The sequence below is a fragment of the Bombina bombina genome, chromosome 1, assembly GCF_027579735.1.
Source record: "Bombina bombina isolate aBomBom1 chromosome 1, aBomBom1.pri, whole genome shotgun sequence".
NCBI lineage: Eukaryota > Metazoa > Chordata > Amphibia > Anura > Bombinatoridae > Bombina > Bombina bombina.
The window spans coordinates 59487614-59511012 of record NC_069499.1 but is presented as its reverse complement, the minus strand read 5'-3'; the positions used below and the strand labels follow the sequence as shown (position 1 = coordinate 59511012).

Sequence of the window (23399 nt, the reverse complement as noted above, 5' to 3'; positions counted from 1 at the left end):
AAAGTTGCTTAAAATTGCCTGCTATCTGAATCATGAAAGTTTAATGTTGACTAGACTATTGCTTTAAGAAGACTTTCCCCAGGGTCACAATACAAAACACAAACAAACAGGAACAAACAACAGCTCAGTAGCTTGTTCTATGGCCCCGTTACCACCTGGGAGCAGCTTCTCTTAGCCCAATTGTGCTTTTCACAGATGAGAACTTTTCTGAAGTATCTAAGTCTGATCCTGCCTAACAAGGTCAGTCCAGCTCCTATAACAATTCCAACCAAGGTGGGCAAACCACAATTTTATTATAAAGAAATGCATATTCCAGAGAAGCATGAAATTCCTGAAATCCTATATTAGAACGTGGGAATCCCTAATCCTTTCAGAGAGTTGTTTTTCTGGTAGAGACATAGTCTTTAGCTATATAAGCAGACCCTGGAGGTTTAGAGAATAATCATATAGGGAGTACCACCTTTTACTGTACAGAGGCAAAGCTATTTTTTAATTAAAGCAGAACTTCAATTAAAGGAACATGAAAGACAACATTTTTCTTTTATGATTCAGACAGAACAATTAATGTTAACAAAGTTTCCAATTTACTTCTATTATAAAAATGTACTCTTGGCATTTATGAAACAGAATACCTAAATAGGTAGCGTGCATGTGTCTGAAGACACCTGCATGCTCCTTAGCTATGTGCTTTACAACAAAGGATGGCAAGAGGACAAGGTAAGAGAGTATAAAAGAAAAATTGGAAAGGTTTTATTTTTTATTTGAAAACTATCTAAATAACAAACAAACATTTTGGCTTTCCTGTCCCTTTAATGTGACACATACAGTACCTGCCTGTGTGTTGCCCCAAAACAAGATACAGCCCTATATCCTAAATCAGTGACAATGATGAAGAGCTACTAATCACTTGAATATAATACTCAGCCTAAAAATAGGGCATAAGAGAAGAAATTGCTGATGCTGTAGTAGTGCTAAAAGCAGAATATACTGATCTCAAGGAGACAATCTCACTGTAAAGGGCAAAGAAGAGGATGCCAGCGTGGTGGTTGTGTAAATGTGTAGGTGAGAACCCAAATCCACCAGGAAACCAAGAAGATAGGGCCAGAGGCTTAAAGGGACACTGAACCCAAATTTTTTTCTCTCACAATTCAGATAGAGCAGGCAATTTTTAAGCAACTTTCTAATTTACTCCTATTATCAATTTTTCTTCGTTCTCTTGCTTTCTTTATTTGAAAAAGACAACATCTAAGCTGAGGAGCCAGACCATTTTTAGTTCAGGACACTGGACGGCACTTGTTTATTGGTGCTGTCCATTCAGCAAGGACAATCCAGGTTGCAAACCAAAAATGGTCCAGCTTCTAAACTTACAGTCTTGCTTTTCAAATGAAGATAGCAAGAGAATGAAGAAAAATTGATAATAGGAGTAAATTAGAAAGTTGCTTAAAATTGCCTGCTCTATCTGAAACATGAAAGACAAAATTTGGGTTCAGTGTCCCTTTAAGCTTATAATTATGAAGGAAATAGAAACTGTGCCAGTTGTAGAAGGTTTGATGTCAAAATACTCAGTGCATAGTATCACTGCCAACAGGGAATGCAACACCGGGCCGTGGTACCGGGAGGGGAGAGGGTGCAACACACGGCCGTGGTACCAGGGAGGAGGTTAAACACTCATGGTACTAGGGGATGCAACAAGCATAAACAAGGAATTATAGCATTTATGGAACACACAGAGTAACATTACTTATCTGTATAACTGGCCCATAAAGGGTTAAATAACTACTTGTGAATATATTGTGGAACACTTTAGTTGTGCAGATATACAGTGTTTATGGTCTAGTTCTGAAGGACATGTAAGTGATATGAATCAGTCCAGTATAGAGCATCATACATATAATATTCTATTATTAGCTTGTACTTGTCATGATTAGATTAAGTCTTTACAAATGTACTTGCTTGTAAATGAGACAGATAGGAATAACCTATTGCATTATAAAAGGTTACAACATTAGAATACTACAAGCGTTATTTATAAAGTCATTTATTAGTTGTAAAAGAATCGCATCACAAGAGCGTAACTATGGGAACCAGCAGAGACTTTGGTTTACAGAAAGAAATATATATATATATATATATATATATATATATATATATATATATATATATATATATATATATATATATATATATATATATATATATATATGTAAGTATTAAAGAGACATGACACCCAAAATGTTTCTGTCATGATTCAGACAGAGAAATCAATTTAAAAAATGTTTGCAATTTACTTCTATTATAAAATTTGATTTGTTCTCATGTTATTCTTTGTTGAACAGATATCTAGATAGGTAGCGGGCACGTGTTTGGAGCATTACATGGCAGGAAATAGTGCTGCCCTCTAGTGCTCTTGCTAATGTATTACATTGTTGCCATAACTGCTGCAGACACGTGCACACTCCTAGTCTTACCTTCCTGCTTTTCAACAAAGGACAACAAGTAAAAGAAAGTTTGATAATATTAGTAAAATTAAAATCGTATGCTCTATCTGAATCACAAAAGAAAAATGTTGGGTTTCATGTCCCTTTAATGGCATTTCAAATGGGGGTCTCTTGATCTGTATAAATAAATTTAAAAAAAAAAACCTCAATAATGAAGTTTGACTTTAATTAATTTGAATACAAATTAAAACGAGTATCTAATGACTAGGGATGGGCGAATGTGCTGAAACTGTAATTACATTAAACCAATGTTAGAATGTTGTACAAACAAACGTGTTAAAATTAGTTTCATTTTACAAATATTGCAAACCATTGGCCCATCCCTACTAATGACTTGTGATCGGCTAACAGGAAATACATATTGCATACTGTAGTAGTCACCATTAGATGATAGAAATAGTAATACATTTTATATTGGAAGAAATAGTCCAGGCTGACAAAGAATACACAAAATGTATTTAAATCAGGAAAAGGTTTACAAAAACAACCTCAGACAAAACAAAAATAATTTATATACAACGCACTTTAAAAAAAAACATTTGGTTGAGACTTTATAGGGCAATCATTGCAGTTTAAAGGGGTATTGAAGTCAGAATTAAACGTTCATGATTAAGACAGAGAATGCAACAAAAGACGAACATATGTACAACATTGTTACAAACACTGCAGCCCTATAGTCCTTATATGTCACGTGCACGCTCCCAAGCCTACCTTAGTATACTCTAATGCAGTGTTTATCAAAACCAATCTTCAGACCTCCCTAACAGGCAAAATTGTCAGGATATCTGAAGTGGAGCACAGGTGAAATAATCACCCAAGGAAATCCTGAAAATCTGGGCAGTTAGGGAGGCCTGGTTTGAAAACCCATGTTCTAATGGAAAGTAACTCAGTTTATTAAATAATAAATAAAAACATATTCAGTTAGCTGTGGGTAAAAAATTATCTGTCGTCCCTTTAATTTACCATGTCCCTTTAATCTCAAATGTTGTTTAAAGGAAGTATGGGTATTTTCAAAAGCACAGAAGACTCCATCCTGTTTTACTAAGAAAATCTTTTAGTTTGTGTAACAAACTGAAGATCAAGGAAGTAACATTGTCACAGCAGTTAGGAAAACAAACAACATAAACAAGCGGATTTATTAGATTGGTAACACATTCCGTTAGCTGCATTTGTAAAGGTCATGGAAATATCTATCAAGGAGGTCATAGAAAAAGTTCACTTCCATTCTTAAGAAATCCTGTAAGTGAAGTTTACGTTTGAGATAAGGAACAGAAGCAGAAGGGACAGTGTTACAGGAAGCAGCCCGCTGAACTATCCAAGATATCCAAAAATGTTCTGTTACATATGGAAGAGACTATTTCAAAATGTTACAGGGCTGTGTTTTATATTCACATGGATGATCCTGTGCTGAATAAACCAGCTTTACCAGCGAGCAGCAGGGTCCCAGAATTCATTGGTTTACAGTCATTCCCGTTTAGCTTCACTTTAAAGGGACTGTGCACATTATTTTTTTCTCTACCCTTTAAGGTGTTACCAATTATCCATTTACCTGCTGGAGAGTATTAAATTCTTTAAAAAATAGCTCCTTAACCTTAATTTTATCATTTAATATATCTGCTTTTGCCTACTGTATCCCCAGGGTGGGACACAGATAATAGAATACAATTTTCATTTTCCATTTTTCTCCCTAAGTATTGGTCTCACAGTTTACAGAAAAATAAGACGAGGAGAGAAGCTAATGAGGTCCGATCTCCCTACAAAGTTAGCCCATTTCATTGAGTTATGGTTAAATTAGAAAGACAGCTATTTCACATTCAAAATATACCTACATGAGCTATTTCTCATACAATTTAAATTATGCAGCTGGTATAACAATTCATTGTAAGCTCATTAAGGGGAAAACTATTTTACAGCCCATGTAGACAGCTTTTATCTAAACACATATATACACTAGGTCCCTTTAATACCTTGCGGACACAGTGGAAGCGGTCACTGTCATGTGTCTGATGCAAATATAAAATACATATATGAAGCAGTTCATATCTTGACAAATCCCAGGAGCAATGGTTCCTCATTTTATGGATTATTTCATATACATCTATAAACACACACAATACCTTGTCTGGCTCCTAAAATGTTTATATAAATTAAAATAGACACACACAGACTCAGCAGATATTTTAACAAGAGAGAACAAACATGCAGATTACAAAAAATTATTCAATAGTAAGTTTAAAATAAAACATTAAAAGAAATGACTAAAGTAATTATATACAATTATAATACACATGTAAACATAGATATTGACAGCAGATAAGAGCCATAGGCCCAGCAAGTCTGCCCGACCTTACCTAACAGTATAAACTTATCTAGTTCGTAGGATAGCCCTATACTTGTCCCATGCATTTTTAAAGTCCCCCACAGTGTTTGTTGCTACTACCTCTTGAGGAAGTTTATTTCATAAATCAATCACTCTTTCTGTAAAGAAGCTTCCTCAAATTACTCCTGAATCTACTACCCTTCAGCTTGAGCTCATGACCCCTTGTTCTTGAATTTTCCATTTTATGTAAAATACCCACAGCCTCAGTTTTACTAAACCCTTTAATGTACTTGAAAGTTGCTATCATATCACCTCTTTCCCTTCTCTCCTCTAAGCTATACATATTTAGGTCATTGAGCCTATCCTGGTAAGTTTTATTTTTTAGACCATGTACCATTTTGGTAGCCCTCCTTTGCACAGATTCAAGTTTGTTAATATCCTTCTGAAGATATGGTCTCCAGAACTGCACACAATACTCAAAATGAGGCCTAACTAATGATCTATAAAGTGGCATAAGAACCTTACTATTTCTGCTGCAAATACCTCTACCAATACATCCAAGCATTCTGCTAGCCTTACTCGCTGCATTACTACATTGTTTACTAAGTTTTAAATCATCTGAAATAATAATTCCCAAGTCCTGTTCCTCGTCTGTAACAGTCAGTAAAGTGTCATTGAGTCTGTAATTAACATTTGGATTTTTCTTCCCTAAATGCATTATTTTACACTTTGCTGTGTTAAACTTTAGATCCCAGTCGTTTGTCCAATCCTCCAATTGTTGTATATCACTTCTCATTTTGTCTACCCCCCCCCCTGGAACATCCACTCTGTTGCAAATTTTTGTATCATCTGCAAAGAGACATACTTTCCCCTGTAGCCCTTTGCTGATATCGCAGATAAATATGTTAAACAAAACAGGCCCCAGAACTGACCCCTGAGGAACACCACTAGTAACAGCCCCCTCTGCTGAATGAACTCCATTTACTAAGACACTTTGTTTTCTGTCCTTAAGCCAGCATTCCACCCAGTTCACAATTTTTGAATCTAGACCAAGGAGATATAGTTTGTGAATAAGTTTATTGTGTGGGACGGTGTCAAATGCTTTGCTGAAATCTAGATATGCTACATCAACTGCTCCTCCCTTATCTAATACTTATGTTACATAATCAAAGAAGTCAATTAGATTAGTCTGACATGATCTCCCTGAAGTAAAACCATGCTGATTTTGGTCCTCTAAATTGTTTGTCTTTATGTAAGTCATAATTCTTTCTTTTAAGAGGCTTTCCATTAATTTCCCTACTACTGAAGTTAAACTAACTGGCCTGTAGTTGCCAGATTCTTCTCTACTGCCCTTTTTATGAAGAGGTATTACATTTGCTATTCTCCAATCATCTGGGACAGCTCCTGTTAATAGTGACTGATTAAACAGATCAGTTAATGGGACAGTTAGCACTGATCGAAGTTCTTTTAAAACCCTTGGATGAATATTATCAGGACCCACTGCCTTTGTAACATTTATTTTTGATAATGCTAACAAAACCTTATCCTCTGTAAAAAGATTACTGTTAAGCTTGTTTCTATTTTGCGTAGCATCCCTTAATGTAGACATTGTATCTTCACAATCTTTAGTGAAAACAGAACAGAAGTAATCATTGAGACAGTCTGCAATCTGCTTATCTCCTTCTATTATTCTACCATCAACTGATTTCAATTTTACTATTCCTACCTTATTTTTTCTTCTTTCACTGATATATCTAAAGAATGTTTTGTCCCCATGTTTTACTGACTGTGCTATCTTCTCTTCTGCATGAGCTTTAACCTTCCTAATTAACTGCTTAGTCTTTTTTTGTTGGAGTCTCCATATTTTCATATCATCATCTGCTTGTGTGTGTCTGTAATTTTTATAAGCTATCTTTTTTGTCTTTACAGCATGTGCTACTTCTTTGGAAAACCAAATTGGTTTCCGCTGTAAAGCACATATTCCTCTTGTCATAGGCTCAGCCATTGTGTTCAGCTAGCTCCCAGAAGTGCACTGCTGCTCCATCAACAAAGGATATCAAGAGAATATTGCAAATGTGATAATAGAAATAAATTGGAAAATTATTTTTAATGCTATCTAATACCTTTACAGAGATTCAGATTATATGTATAAATATTTATAAATATTGTTATGTCACATTTAGTGATCTACACTTTTGTACTAATACAATTGCTGTGGTTTGGAATATGCAGGTAAATCATCTATTTTCATTTATACATTACACCTCTAACTGGTTTTAAAAGCAAATACTATTAGTTGCTGTGAAGCCGAATATGGCAGACACAGCTCCAGTTGCACAATAGCCGTCCCCACTTGTGCAGATCTGTGATATTAGCGGCTAAATCTCAACCCACTTCCCTTCTCCATCCGATACTATTACTGCATTAGACAATAATGCGATGAGACAGCTTCAGGAAGGAAAATGGGAGGCTGGGAGGACAGATCGGAAACATTTTCAGATTGTGTGTGGGAATCTAGAAAATAGATTACAAAAGACCTAGTGCAGTGTACAGTACTAAATATATTTTTATTAAGGATCAAACTACAATGAAACTGATCTCACATTCTGAAGCACATGATTTGTCCTTTTCGTATCCTTAGTTAAAGGGATAGAAACTGAATTATTATATATTTATTTTTTTTTCAGCAATAAAATGAACAATACAATTCAGTCGAAGGCAGGCGAAGGGGTTCATAAATGAACCCCGTTGTGCTGATTTTTAGACTCCTAACCAAGCCTCAATGTTATTTAAAAAATAAATAAAACTAAACATTGTTACAAAAACACTCCCAGATGGGCTGTATAAATGGATCATCTATAAAACATATATGCAAAGAAAAATCTAGTGTACAATGTCCCTTTAAATCAAAGTATAATAATTCACTTTGTGAACAATCATACACACACTATATATAAATATATATATATATATATATATATATATATATATATATATATATATATATATATATATATATATATATATATTATTATTTTTTATGTATTTGCTGTATTCACCCTATTAAGGGATCGCTGTGTTAATACAGTATTTGAAGCAAAAAGTCTGAGATTTTGCATATGGAATTTGCATATCTTACCCAGAATCCTGGGGAAAAGCAAACGGGGATACTTGCCTAGATGTGCACATAGGCTAATAAGCTGTACAAAATACTTTTAATATGAGCTACAATATGCACACTAATATATATATATATATATATATATATATATATATATATATATATATATATATATATATATATATATATATATATATATATATACACATACATACACATACACACACACACACATATACATATGGTGTATAACACACTGAATACGCAATACAAGGACTGTAGGATGTTTTGTTAAAGGTCTGTAAGTCTTTCCCACTTAAAGTACACAGGCACAATCAGAAGAAATTGGACATTGCTGCACTAAATGACACTACGCGCATGAGCTAATCCAGTACTAGCGCTGGGTAGGGTTCACTATCTGTGGTGCAAATGAGATTCCTTTTTCCCCCCAGTGCACGAGGACGAGAGCGCACACACTTAGGTAACGGATTATGATTGGCCGCAAAATTTCTTGACTTTTTTTGGGGATGTCATACGGGTAGCTAATATGAGAAACATTTTATAAATTCAAAGATATTTACAAGCTTCGTTTTTGAGAACAAGTATATTTTATACAATCATGATAAAACATATACACTGGTTTTAGAACATACTTTTTTGTACAGTTTTATAATATTTTAAATATCATACCTGGATATGCTCAGGAGCAGCAATGTACTTCTGGGAGCTAGCCATCTTGTCATTGGCACAGTAGTACATTGCTGCTCTTTCAACAAAGAATATCCAGAGAATGAAGCAAATTTAATAATAGAAGTAAATTGGAAAAACTTGTTTAAAAAGTTATGCTCTGTTTAAATCATGAGAGAAAAAAAAAATTGGGTTTCATGTCCCTTTAATATGTTAGAGTGACATGTCAAAATTATTATTATTTTGCCTGAAACATAAACAATTGAAACAAATATCACAGTATTGGTTTTATACTCCCTGCTAATCCTCATTGGCTGATAAGGAAACCTGTGTGGCATATTTTAAAGGAACATTATAAATTAGAAATGAAATGTACAGACAGTTGTTGGTGAGTAGGATGACAATTTGCACTGTATGTGTATTAGTGTTCTGTGTGCATGTGTCATCATACAGATAGTCTAGGTCCCAAGTACCACTAATTATTTGCTTTTTTTTTTTTTTTTACTATAAATGTTCCTTTTAACCTAGGGCAGTGATGGCTAACTTGGCACCCCAAATGTTTTGGAACTACATTTCCCATAACAAATATTAGTGGTACTTTTACTGTGAATGGGACATTAAGGAGCATGTGTCATACAGAGAGAGTCTAAATTTACTGTAAAAGTACCACTAATATTTTTTACTATAAAATGACCCTTTAACCTAGGGCAGTGATGGCTAACTTGGCACTGCAGATGTTTCTGAACTACATTTCCCATGATGCTAAGGCAGTCTAGTTGAGAATCATGGGAAATGTAGTTCAGAAACATCTGCGGTGCCAAGTTAGCCATCACTGACCTAGGGGAATCCAAACTTATCAAATGAGCAGAAACACAGGAATGTTTCCTTGTTGATAGATACAGCACTTTTTTTATTTTAAATTCTGGGCTACCCATAAGCCTATATATAAGGGCATAGGAGACAAACGTGTACTAGTTATGAACCATACCTTTTGTTGTTGTTTTTTTGTCTAAAACTACATTGGTGCTAACTGCACATGCCAGATTCACGTGCCTATTTTAGCACTGACTTTGACACTGCACGTGCACCCATAGAGCTGAGCTCGACATTGAAAAAGGATAACGTTTTAGACTGTTTTTTTAAACTTGGCATTACATCATAAGCTGCTCAACAGTATGCCAAGGCTTATCTTTATTTAAATGTATTTCCATGTTATAGGCATATTCCTGACAAAAAAACCTCTATATTAGCAAACTTCAGAGAAGCGTCATAAACTCACATATACACAGGCAATTTGGCCAGCCGAGTGGCATTATGAAGTAGCCGGTTGGGGATTATTATATCATTCTGCTATCGAAAGCATAAATTAATTGCATAATTTAACACAAATGTAAGTAATGAGAATTTGTGAAATTAAAATTGAACAATTGTAATATCAGATAATTGAAACTTAACCAGTACAGTTAAACTGTAAATGCACATAGATGAATTACATATTTAAATATAAACATATTTGCAATATACATGTATTGGCAAAAATGCTTCCAGTAAAAGTTATCACTGTTTCTTCTCTGCACGTGCATGTGAAGCTTAGCTAGATATTCTCTGTGCACCAGCATTTAAAATACTGTAGCTGCTTAGGGAGCCAGTGAACCTTGTATCATGTTAGCAATTAAAGGGACACTAAACCCACATTTTTTTCTTTCATGATTCAGAATGAGCATGCAATTTTAAGCAACTTTCTAATTTACTCCTATTATCAAATTTTCTTCGTTTTCTTGCTATCTTTGTTTGAAAAAAAAAAGGCATCTAAGCTAAGGAGCCAGACAATTTTTGGTTCAAAACTGTGAACAGCACTCGCTTATTGGTTTATTGCATTTAGCCACCAATCAGCAAGCACAACTCAAACTCAAAAATGGTCCGGCTTCTAAACTTACAATTTTACTTTTCAAATAAAGATAGCAAGAGAATGAAGAAAAATTGATAATACGAGTAAATTAGAAAGTTGCTTAAAATTGCATGCTCTCTCTGAATCATGAAAGAAAACATTTGGGTTCAGTGTCCCTTTAACAAATTGAGCCAGTACCAGATGGCACAAGCACCTGCGGCTCTCTGAACTTGTAAAACAGCTATAGCTTTAATTTGTAGCATTTTTGCTAATACAAGTATATTTCAAAAACGCTTTATTTCAAACTGCAATGAATCTATGTGTATTCCAATTTGGGCTGGAATGTCCCTTTAATATTTGCTAAACTTTTATCCGGGTGTTAAACAAATTCAGCCAGGTGATGTGCCCACTAAAAAGGTCCTGGGGAGAACACTGCACTGAAACCAGGCAGAGGGTACTGCAATTGTGGAACCGCAGAGGAATACGGAGGAGAAATGAAAAGCAATGGAATCCATATTATGCTTTAATTTGTTACCATTTGTTTAAATCACACAGCTAAATTCCCATTCACAAGCTCCCAAGAAGAATGTAGCCAGTGAGCAGAAGTCACAAGCAGCTACCGGCCACCCTCTGCTTGCAGCTCCTGAGCTGGATTTGGTTAAACACATAATAATCTCAAATCAGTAAGGCATGTGATGCCCCTGACTATGGTTGTCATCACTTCTTAATACAACACAATACCAACTGTCAAATGTGTATTTTAAAATTAAAGGGACAGGAAACCCCACATTTTTATTTCATGTTTTGGATACAACATACAATTTTAAACACATTTCCAATTTACTTCTATTATCAAATTTGCTTCATTGTCTTGTTATCTTTTGCTGAAGGAGCAGCATTGCACTACCGGCAGATAGCTTATACATCTAATTAGCCAATCACAAAAGACAAATGTGTCAGGCACCAATTAGCAGCAGCTCCCATTAGTGTAGGATATGAGCGTATTCTTTTTCAACAAGAGAACGAAGCTCATTTGAAAATAGAAGTGAATTTTAAAGTGTCTTAAAATTACATGCGCTGTCTGAATCATGCAAGTTTAATTTTGACTTTCCTATCCCTTTAAATCTTCAAAAATACAACACTGCAATACTTTATGTATATACTACAGGGCTACGTATTTTCAGGAGTGTGCACGTGTCTTTTGCACTCTATAGCAGCAATCTACACAACAATGTTTGCCGCAATGTTATACGCTGTTGCAAGAGAGTGTTAAAGAAACATGCATGCTCCTGAGCTCTTATGAGCCTAACTAGGGTTTATTTATTTTTTAAATCACATGCTCTAACTGAATTATGAAAACAAATTTTGACTTTACCGTCCCTTTAATACCAATGTCAAGTCCCTGAGTTCTGCTAACAAAGCGTATTTACACAGAAGCTTGTATAAAAGTAACACAGGAACTGTTTGCTCAATACAAAGCCATTTAAATCACCAGCCCAGCAAGGGTGCTAATTCCGCACATAGTATTAGGAGCAGCTAAGTAGCATTATAATAATGAATTATTATTAGAACTTTTAGCCCTCCTACAACATTAATGCCATTAGCTCTTCTGGCGCAGGGATTAATCTCCTCACTGCACAATTTGTAAAAGTGCAAGGTATTTCTGTATCTCTGTAGGGTGTTGTTGTTAGATATTTGTGAGGCTCTGCCTAAGTAGCTGGCAGAAGAGGAAAAGCCACATATGCACATCACAGTGATGCCAATAGACGTGTCTAGACTGTCACCATGCAGGGTGGTATTCCTGATGGAGAGCACCCTCAGATAAACAAGCCAGCAAGTTAACACTGTCAGAGCTAAAATACACCAGTGCATTGCAAATAATATCGTTAGTCTCAAATTCAGCTGTCACCAGATGAATTATTACCGTCTATAAGGATTGGTGATACCTATTACTGTAATACCAGATCCAGGGCTCCTCTCTCTCTCTTTTTTTTTCTTTTTTTTTTTAAAGGGAGATTAAACTCCTCGTAAAATGTTTGATTCAGAAAGCTAAAACATTGCAACATACTTTCATTATTCATTTTGCCTGATTAGCTGTAAAATAGATCTGAAACGTTTGCTTGTTTCTCTTCCAACCAGAGAGGCTGGGAGCGTCTCCATCATTCTACCCAGTGACGCATTAGCTCAGAACAGCTGTCTTTAACTAGTCACATAAAATAAGAAGAGCAAAATAATGTTTTGGATGTTCTTTTGTAAGCAGCATAGTAATGCAGTGAAATTAGCAGTCCATAAACGTATTCCCAGAGTCTCTTTGTGATGTTACAGTTTGAGGCGTATTAGGAAGAGCTAAATTACAAGGATTACTTCTTGCGGTATTCACATGAGACGCATATGCTAATATACAGAGATCTCTGTTCAGTACTCAATGTCCCCAGCAATTTTTATATTTCCCATTACAATCCTTCATATAAAAGTGGACAATATTATTGGACATGTAACCTGAGCACCTATGCTTCTGACAGATGGAATTACATTTTTATTGGGCACTAGAGATTATTGTTAGGAAATCCTCTGAAGCCTGTCAGTTAAAGGGACACTACATTAAAATGACTTGCTCTGTAAGAACCATAAAGGTTTATTTCACTTGTAAATTTGATAACAGAAGTAAATTGAAATTGTTCTCTTGAGACCCTTTGTTGAACTAGCTAGTGATTGGTGGCTACACAAATATGCCTCGTCTCAATGGCTTGTGTTCAGCTAGCTCCCAGTAATGCTCTGGATCTTACCACTATCTGTTCAACACCTTTGCAGGGGTTAAAAACCACAGTTCTAATAAAATGATGCAACAAACTAAAGCAGTTTCTTTTTGCACTATCGTGTCCCTTTAAACTGGCACATGTGGTGTCTCACAGCTTTAGTTACTTGTTAAGAATGTGCTGCTTCTGGCGTTGTCTGAGTCATTTATCTACTATGCTGTACTTTACTGTATCTGGCTTCAGTTGCTTTTCAAAAGAAAAACACTAAAGAAGCTACAAGTTACTCCTAAATATACGTAGTCAGTAAAACAAACGCTGTGCTACAGCTGGAGCTGGTTTGCACTAAATGCTTTAAAGGGACAGTCTACTTGATCATTTTTATTGTTTAAACTTATAGATAATCCCTTTATTACCCATTCCTCAGTTTTGCACAACCAACACGGTTATATTTATACACCTTTTACCTCTGTGATTACCTTGTATCTAAGCCTCTGCAGACTACCCCTTATCTCAGTTCTTTTAACAGACTTGCATTTTAGCCAATCAGTGCTCTCTCTAATAACATTGTGCTCACTACCGTAGTTACTTTATCTTTATGGCACACATGAACTAGAGCTGACTTTTTTCAACAAAGGATATCAAAAGAAGTGAGCAAATTAGATAACAGTAAACTTGAAAGTTGTTTTAAAAGGTGTATGCTCTATCTGAATCATGAAGGAACATTTTAAGGGTTTCATGTCCCTTTAACACAGTATATTCTTTTTTAAACAAATATTTTGGCCCTGGTTGTAACACTTGTTGTTTATAGCTGCGCGATTAGTTGCCACACTGTTTTTTTATAGTCAGATTTTGCACTGTAAATTGGATTTGTATGCTTATTTGTTTCTATGGTAACCAAATGAACTGGTTAGTTCTTCTAACCCCATAAACTAATCACGCACTGAACTATAAAATGTTTAAAACATGTAAAATGGTTACTTTATTCACAATTTGCACCGTTTTGCTGCATGATACTAAGCAGATTTACCTCATCTTCTACGATATGGAAAGTTAGGGAAAGATACAAATACAGATCAAGCAATCACTCTGTAGAGTGTTGAAGTGCTAGGTTTGGCAGGATGATGATGATCAACCCATCTATAGGAAGCCAAAATCCCCCCCACAAATTGAAAAGCTAGAAAGAAAAAAAATGAAAGTACACTACAAAGTTGTTGTTTTTTTACTACACAGAATTTAAACTTTTGGGGGGTATTACAGTTTGACGTTAATGTCCCTTAAATGGAAAGCCACAACTCAACCCCTTATGAATCACAATAGAACATTTTGGGGTTTCATTTCCCTTTAAGCTCCCTCCAGCAGCCCAGCACTTGCAGGTTTATGGGGCCTGTGTGGTCACCGCGCCTGCTGATGTCACTAGCAACAGTAAGTGCAGGGGGTGGCTTTTAAAGCTTAGCATAGCACTCCCTGCACCATGCTTTTGCCACCAAGCGTAATCATCCACAGCTAAGGGGTTAAAGGGGAATACAACACTGCTGTTATTATTCAGAGCATAACACTTAAACCAACTTTCCAGTATGCTTCTAATATAAAATCTGTTTCATTCTCTTGGTATTTTTTGTTAAAGGAGCAGCAATGCATTCTGGGAGGTAAATGAAGACATTTGGCGAGCCTATGACAAGAGGAATATATGTGCTGCCACTAATCAACAGCCAGCTCCCAATATTACATAGCTGCTCCAGAGCATACCTAGATATGTGTTTCAACAAAGGATACCAAGAGAAAAAAACAAAGCTTATAATGAATGTAAATTGAAAAGCTGTTTAAAACTGCATGTTCTATCTGAATAATGAAAGCTTCATTTTGACTTTATTTACTTAAAGCAAAGCACACAGTACAGAGGTTAGGCAGATAGTTTTATCTGCACATATTCCAAGATTATCTAAAACCATGGTATTTTGGCTATCAGAAAAGTCTAAAGCTGAAAATATAAACTATAAAGCAGACCAGCTTATTATTATGCACCTACCCCAGTGACAGTGGATGTGTAACCCACGCATGCGGGGACATGGGGTAATGCTACAGATCAGCTCCCAGTGGGCGTATAACTCACACCGGCTGCCATAGGACCCTGTGCAGGCTTCAGAGGAGAAGGGGTAAAGCAGTACTATGAACCTGACCACTTTCTGCATTCTTGCATTGATCCGCAGGCCATAGCATGCTGGGAAATGTAGCTCCCTGGTGGGGCCTGGAGGAAATAGACAGGTTACTGGCTGCTTTGGAACAAAATTGAACAAGGCAGTAAGGCAGTAGACAAGGGCTGATAGACCCAGACACAATGCACAATTTGAAAGGTGCCCAGGATAATTGAGCACTATCTTAATGGGATATTCTGATGCCAAACTTAAATATGTTGTAATTGGATAATGTCATTTTTGCATAACCGTATCCTACTCCAGAACTACATGCAAGAAGGAAAATGCCACTGGTTGGAAACTGCACTCCTAGCACTGGGTGATTATTGTATAAATATTATTCTATGGCATGAGTCTAGAGCATGCGTTGACAAATCTGTTTGAAACTTAGTAGCCAGTAAAAATATTTAGAAGCCAGGCATACTTTTTGGAGCTAGAGAGTGGTAAATGTATATACAAAGCCATGGTTAAAATTCTAAGAGCCAGCGACTCCGTGGCTCCTTGGTTTGTCGATCCCTGCTACAAGGCACCAATTAGCAATATGTGCTAGCATATTTAGCGCTGCGGAATCTGTTGGCGCTCTACAAATAACCGATAATAATAATATGCAAACAGACATTATATATTCATAACTAAACAAATACTAGTTCAGAGAAGCACTTTGTGTACTAACAGACTATAGGCACCTGTCTGGCATGACAGATTAGTACTGTTAATAACGAAAAGTATTTTACTGCTGAGGTCTAAGTTCTAGAAGATACAAAATACAATTTATGAGGCATACAATACAGATAACTAGGGGTTAATAGCGTAATTGTTCCCAGGCACATGCTATTTACTTTTGAGTTATTTTGTACAAGTCTGTTTGATGCCCCTTTGTGACCCAGTGACATACGAGGCAGGTGATCATGTCACAACAGCACTGCAGGGCTATTAGAACAGTGAGTTTTTTTAATCCAGGCAGTTGTAAACCAATTGTACTCACAACAATGGAATGCCTAGGAGGAAAATAGTATTAATTGCAGTAAGCAGATTCTATTGTCAATTAACTGGTATTTGTCCACCGTGCAGCAAGACTCTCGTTTTTAGTAAACATAAAAATATTTTAATGAAAATCATAAGTATTTAAGTTCAATTAAAGGTGCAGAGTTCTTATTTTATGTCGCAAGTGGGAAAAGGCAGCACAGTAATACGAGAGGGGAAGCGAGAATAAGATGAAAATACTGGAGATATGTCTGGTGTTTGCTTAGAGTAATGGTGTTTTCTGCAACCAAAAAGGTTTTGTAGTCAATATCCAGTAAACAAAACACACAAACGCCTCAGGGCCAATACAAGACACATGAATAATTTATTTTCTAAAACAAGCTGATAAAAAGTGTTCTGTAATGTTTGTTTCGTTATTTTTGTAATTACCTGGGGAATAAAACATATAAAACCCTATTTCAAATTATGTGTATATCAAGGCTGTCTAAGCGATGACCAACTTATGGATTCTCCATTTTTGCTTGACGGTAAATAAAAATAGTTGTGGCGCATGTTTTCATTGTTCTGAACATATCTATAGTCACATGTGATTCTGTGTCTCATAAAAGTTTTTTTTTGTCTCCTAAGTCTGATGGAAACTTATCAGCCTTGCTAAAGTTTACCAATAGCCACTAAATCAGGCAGAGATGACAGCGAAGGGCGTACAAGGGGTTAACAAGAGGCTGCCACAATATCCATGGGATTTAGCTAACATTCTGGAGCATTGTTCTAAGACTGACATTCTTAAAGGAACCTTCCAGTGTTACAATAAAATGCTGTTGTTTAGTTCTTATGTTTCATCACTAAAATATATAAAACACATAACAGTGCTCTGACGTGCAACTTTATTTCAGAATATTAAGAAATTTAAAGAGATTAGAGAAAAGAATGATGCCGGAATTTACCATAGACAGCATCAAACATATTAATAAAGGTGCCAATCCAGACATGAGAAGGATATTAATAAAAAGATTAATAATCTGATTTATTTTTAAAACTCTGCCTAATTCATTAGTGCTAGATCCCAGGTGAAAGCTGCCATTCAAACTACCGACCAAATATGAAACAATTCTCCCATAATATATAAGCAATAATCTCCAACATTTTCTTGTTCTGTTCAGAGACTTGAAAGCCAACAATTAAACTTTGAGGGCTCAGAATAAAGCATGCAATATTAAGAAACTATTCAGTTTACGTTGGTTATAAGCTTTACTTTATTCTCTTGAAACGCATACCTAGATAGGATCAGGAGCAGTGCACTACTGGGAGCCAGATGGTGACTAGCGGCTACACACATGTCTATTGTCATTGGCTCACCAGATGTGTCAAGCTAGGTTCCTGCAGTGCATTGCTGCTCTAGAGCTGACTTTAACTATGTGCTTAAGCCCTTTACAGATGTTAAATGTATAGTTATATTCAAACAAAACTGTACCACAGTCCACTCATATTACTGAATGCCTGACTCTGTGGCACACATATGTCTATTGTCATTGGCTCACCAGATGTGTCAAGCTAGGTTCCTGTAGTGCATTGCTGCTCTAGAGCTGACTTTAACTATGTGCTTAAGCCCTATACAGATGTTAAATGTATAGTTATATTCAAACAAAACTGTACCACAGTCCACTCATTACTGAATGCCTGACTCTGTGGCACATGAACAAATATTCTAAGCACTGGCATGTACACCTCTCTAGCTGCGGAATGAAAATGAGAATTTGTACGGACTTTTAAGAATACACTATGGGTCTTGAAGACAGTTTCATGTTTTAATCAATCTCTTTCTGGAACATAAAAGTTATTAAGTCTATTTGGGACATGCTTCACATGCCAGTAGGCTGCTGCACCCATATCAGTATGGTGGGAGAGGCACGGGCGAAGCTTATTTCTTTATTTGTTTAACCCCTTAGAGACACAAAGGGCTGGTTATTCTAGGAAAATAAATTTATAATAAAGACAAAGCAGTTTGATTTTTCTTTTATGCCTTCATGTATAAACCACATAATGGTAGATAAAGGATGTGTATTATCCTACATGTAGGTACTTCTAAAGGGGAAATGATTCTAAATGCGTAAATACACAGACTTCTGTTTTAGTTACACTTATTTCTCACACATAGTTAAATATCTACTATCATTTCAGGACACATACACTAACAAATTATAGCTTTTGAAATGACAAGATAAACACACAAAAAACTTGTATTTGATATTTGTATCAAATTAAATGAAATACAAGAAATATGTCAAACCTTTAGATAGTGCTATATTGTATTATATACAACTCTAATTGCAATGTTCTAAATGGTGATAGAATGCTAAACCATAAATTCAAGTGTTATGAAGTTTAAACATTAACGTTGATGTTTGCTCCCTGCTTTTTCGTCTAAAAGAGGAAGTTCTGCTTAAAAAAATAAAGTTATGAAAATAATTTTAAAAGCAACGTTTAAAAAAAATAAAAAAAACACAACTTCTTAGGTTTTGTTTTTATTAACTCCTTAATGACCATAATGTACCATGTAGGTCATCGGTCATTAAAGGGACACAAGTCAAAATAAACTTTGATGATTTAGATAGAGCAGCAGTTTTAAGACACTTTCCAATTTACTTCCATGATCAAATTTTGCACAGTCTTTTTATATTCACACTTTCTGTGGAACAAGATCCTACTGATCATGTGCACAAGCTCCCAGGGTATACGTATAATAGTCTGTGATTGGCTGATGGCTGTCACATGATACAGGAGGCTGGAAAATGGGAGAAGAAATTAATTTGCCAAAAAAAAAAAAATCTATTGCTTATTTGAAATTCAGAGTAAGTGTTATTGCATTGTCTTTTAAGGAATACAGGAATAAATTGTAACTAGGCGGCAGAATTGTGCAATGTTTCATTTTGCCATTTGATGCTGAATCGCAGGTGGCGATTGCAGGTGGACAGGATCTCTATTATGTGAAATATTGATACATTTTCCTTTAAGTGTAGTATATAAATTAAAATCTGTTTAGCAACAACATTCATGTGGCTGAATATAAAAACGTATGTAGCCCCCAATCACCCGCTAGCTTCCTGAAGTGTAGGCTACGTACATATTCTTTTTCAACAAAGGATACATTTGTATGCAAATTACACAGGAATAAATCATTAAATATGCACAGCGTAAATCGTAACTTAAAGTGAAGGTCAATTTTGATGAATTAGTGCCCAGTTTTTAATAATCCTATTAAAAACAAGGGCACTTTAATTAATCAAAATTGACATTTCAATCTTTTTCTTCAAAAACTTACCTTTTCATTCTGGCAGCTGCTCCAGCGATTCCCACAGCCGTCGGAAGCCTCTGCAGACATCAGAAATGACGAATCCGGCTTCCTCATTTTGGACCCGCAAAGACAGCTTCCGACGGACGGAGGAAGTGCTGGAGCGGCTGCCAGGATTAAAAGGTAAGTTTTTGAAGAAAACAAGTGAAATATCAATTTTGATTAATTAAAGTGCCCTTATTTTAAATATTATTAATTAAAAAAAACGGGCACCAATTCATCAAAATTTACGTTTTCTTTAAGTACACTGGATGTGCAGAAAAAAACACACATAGAAATTCACACTTATAAGTACATAATACAAAAGCATAATTGTTTTTAATAGAAATGGCTGACTATGGGCGTATATGAAATATTCTCTCAAACCCCAGCGTAATTCTGTAAAACAATTTCGCCCTACAAGTCAGTTTTTTTCTTGCAAATTAAAAAGTAGTGAACTTTAATCATGATTAATTACTCTGAAAGGGAAACCTATACACACACAAATAACAGTGATTTTAACCCCTTAATGATCACAACATACCCAGTACATCATCAGTCTGTAGTTTTTTTTGGCCCATAAAAGCATGGGACTCGTTGCCAGCGGCAAAACCACACTATTACAACCTCCCACCTGCAGCCTTCCTGCTATAGCGCAATCTTAAAAACACAAGCCCTGAACCCAAATTTTTTCTTTCGTGATTCAGACAGAGCATGAAATTTTAAGCAACTTTCTAATTTACTCCTATTATCACATTTTCTTAATTCTCTTGGTATCTTTATTTGAAATGCAAGAATGTAAGTTTAGATGCCGGACCATTTTTGGTGAACAACCTGGGTTGTTCTTGCTGATTGGTGGATAAATTCATCCACCAATAAAAAAATTGCTGTCCAGAGTCCTGAACCAAAAAAAAGCTTAGATGTATTCTTTTTCAAATAAAGATAGCAAGAGAACAAAGAAAAAATTATAATAGGAGTAAATTAGAAAGTTGCTTAAAATGGCATGCTCTATCTGAATCATGAAAGAAAAAAATGTGGGTTCAGTGTCCCTTTAAAAGACCAGCGACGTACAGTGTACATTGCTGGTCTTTAAGGGGCTATGGTACAAGTGCACTGAAAACAGCGTCATTTAATTTGCATTAGGTGTTTTAAAAGTTTAAACATATGTAATATGGTCCCAATAACTGTACACAATATACAAGAAGAGGCCTAACTAGTGATCTAAGAATCTTGCATTTTCTGCTGCTAATCGCTCTTCCTGTACAACCAAACATCCTACTGAGCTTACCTGCTGTATCTTCAATACAATTAGACTTTTATTTGCATGTAAAACACTCAGCACACGTATTACAGCACATGACTACATAGCATACTAATGGCTAGTCATTTCACTGGGATCATCACCAAGGATATTATGCCTGAATAGTCATAGGTGTAATAACTCAGCAATGTTTTATTGCTGTTTACAGATTTTACATTAAAAAGTGGTACTGTATTAGCAGTCAATAGAAAAAAAAAACCATATCCATTTAAATATATAAAAATAGCACACAAACCAAAAAAAGTTTGTAAAAAAAAAAAAAAAAAAGAATTTCCAATACATTTTAGACAAACAAATTTAGGATTATTATTAAACAGGCTAAATATTATGAATTTATATGAATTTAGTGAAAATGAGAAGCGTCCTGTGTTGCACTAGATCTATACCAAAAACAATCAATCTCTTAATACCAAAATACCAGCATAGGTAAAGCTCCCTCATAAAAAAGGGCATTTCATTAAAATGATCCTTCCTCTAAAAGTAATCAATAAAAGGAGTTGGTCAGATGACACTAATGAATTGAAAAAGCATTAAGAAGGGAATTCCCTTCTGTCAGGTTCTGAAAATTCTCAGGAGCAACAGCTTCTAATATTCTACCTCTGGCTACTAAATGTCTGCTTCCATCTAGATATATCTAGATATATCTATATTCAAACACCCTTGTCCAGCCCCTGAAAAGAGAAAGAGGCTATTTCCTTAATATACTCCAACATTTTAAATAAACATTTGTCAACCATTATCCTAAACATATTATAGTCAAAATGTGAAATACACTACAGGGGACGACAATGACAAAGTCAATTTAAAACTTGAAATGTGTCACTGCTGAAGTTTAATCTATTAAATACTGCAGTATGGAAAGGAGAGTAACTGAAGCAGTGTTGTTACCCATTATGTTATATATATATATTCTGTAATAAAGCAACTGGGCTGGTCCTTTATTCCCCAAGGAAAATAATGAACACAAACAATACCCCATGATCCCTTTTGTAAACAGATAAGTGGTGCATAGTCACATCAACAGGTACAGTGAATATTGTTACAAAGATGAAGAAAAAAACATTAACCAAGTCAGAAACCTTTAGTGAAACGAATTGCACATTATATCTATGACTTAGGCCAAAGTATAAATTGCCCACATCCATTTTACACAGACATATGTTATATGCATAAGGCAAATCCTAGTCATGGCCACTAATCACAGCCCACGGGAATGACAGGATCTGCTGTTCACACTGCAATGTCCTTAGTATGATCACTGGGCAGCAACCACTGCAGCACCAGGACTGAGGCTTCCCCACTACAACTGTCACCGCTTGTACAGAAATCCATCAGTACATGCACAAATATTAAACGTACAACACACATAATCCGCTCCTAATCATGTATATATTTATATACACACACACATATATATACTTACATACATATATACAGTCAGTAACATTGTTTGTTTGCAGAGGGAGAAATGCCCTCAGTGTGTGTATATAATATATAAAATCAGAAACAATATAAAATCAAAAACTGTGTGTGTATATATATATATAAATATACATAACAAATCAACAGACACAATCTCAGATATAGATAAAACACAGGTTAAGGTGCAGTTCCTGCCCGCAGAGCTAGCAATCTCTTATCACACTCACCGGCATCATGTCCGCAGTGGGCAATGTCCCGGGCCGCACCGGGTACCAGATGCGGGTGCCCAGTATAAGGGGAGTTCTCTGTTACGTTGCTCGGAGCAGCCTGATAAACTCAAACATGAAATGGCTGCGGATTCGTAGGGCAGGCCTCTCCCCCTCCCTTCCAGGCTCTCCGTCCTCCTCCCTTCCAGGCTCTCCGTCCTCCTCCCTTCCAGGCTCTCCGTCCTCCTCCCTTCCAGGCTGTCCTCCTCCCTTCCAGGTTCTCCTCCTCCCTCTCTTCCTTCCTTCCTGGAGGCAGACGAATAGGGAAGCAAAAGTCTAGCTGCAGACTGGAGCTCCATTCTAGACAGGAAACATGTGACCTCCACTCAAAGCTTTTTTTTTTTCTTTGCTTTTTTTTTTTAAATCAACTTTAATGTAACAAACAACCTATAGACATTCTGAAAACGAAACATTTTGCAGCTTACTTGTTCTTAAAGGGACAGTATACTCCCAAATTAAAATACCATTTTTAAATGTGCAACATGTATTTAAGTAGACTTTCATTCATAAAATTTTTAATGTACAGTTTTTTTATTATAAAATTTATATTCCAATGTGTACCGCTTGTGTATCCACAGTCTGCCTTCTTTACCGCCGCTTTTTTTTCATATATTTG

General features: G+C 35.8%; 1 protein-coding gene across 6 annotated transcripts in view; it reads right to left on the bottom strand.

Moving 5' to 3' along the window:
• PPP1R13B (protein phosphatase 1 regulatory subunit 13B) overlaps positions 1-22995 on the bottom strand; it is a 271782-nt gene extending 248787 nt beyond the window's left edge. For 2 of the 6 annotated variants that reach the window (XM_053697390.1, XM_053697392.1), the window contains exon 1: positions 22745-22993. In XM_053697390.1, the coding sequence (XP_053553365.1) occupies positions 22745-22753 (9 nt within the window). In that variant the 5' untranslated portion in view covers positions 22754-22993. Of the gene's footprint in view, positions 1-22744 lie in introns of all 6 variants that reach the window. The other 4 variants (XM_053697393.1, XM_053697395.1, XM_053697391.1 and 1 more) reach the window with 3 other exon arrangements.
• Between the last annotated feature and the right edge of the window lie 404 nt (positions 22996-23399).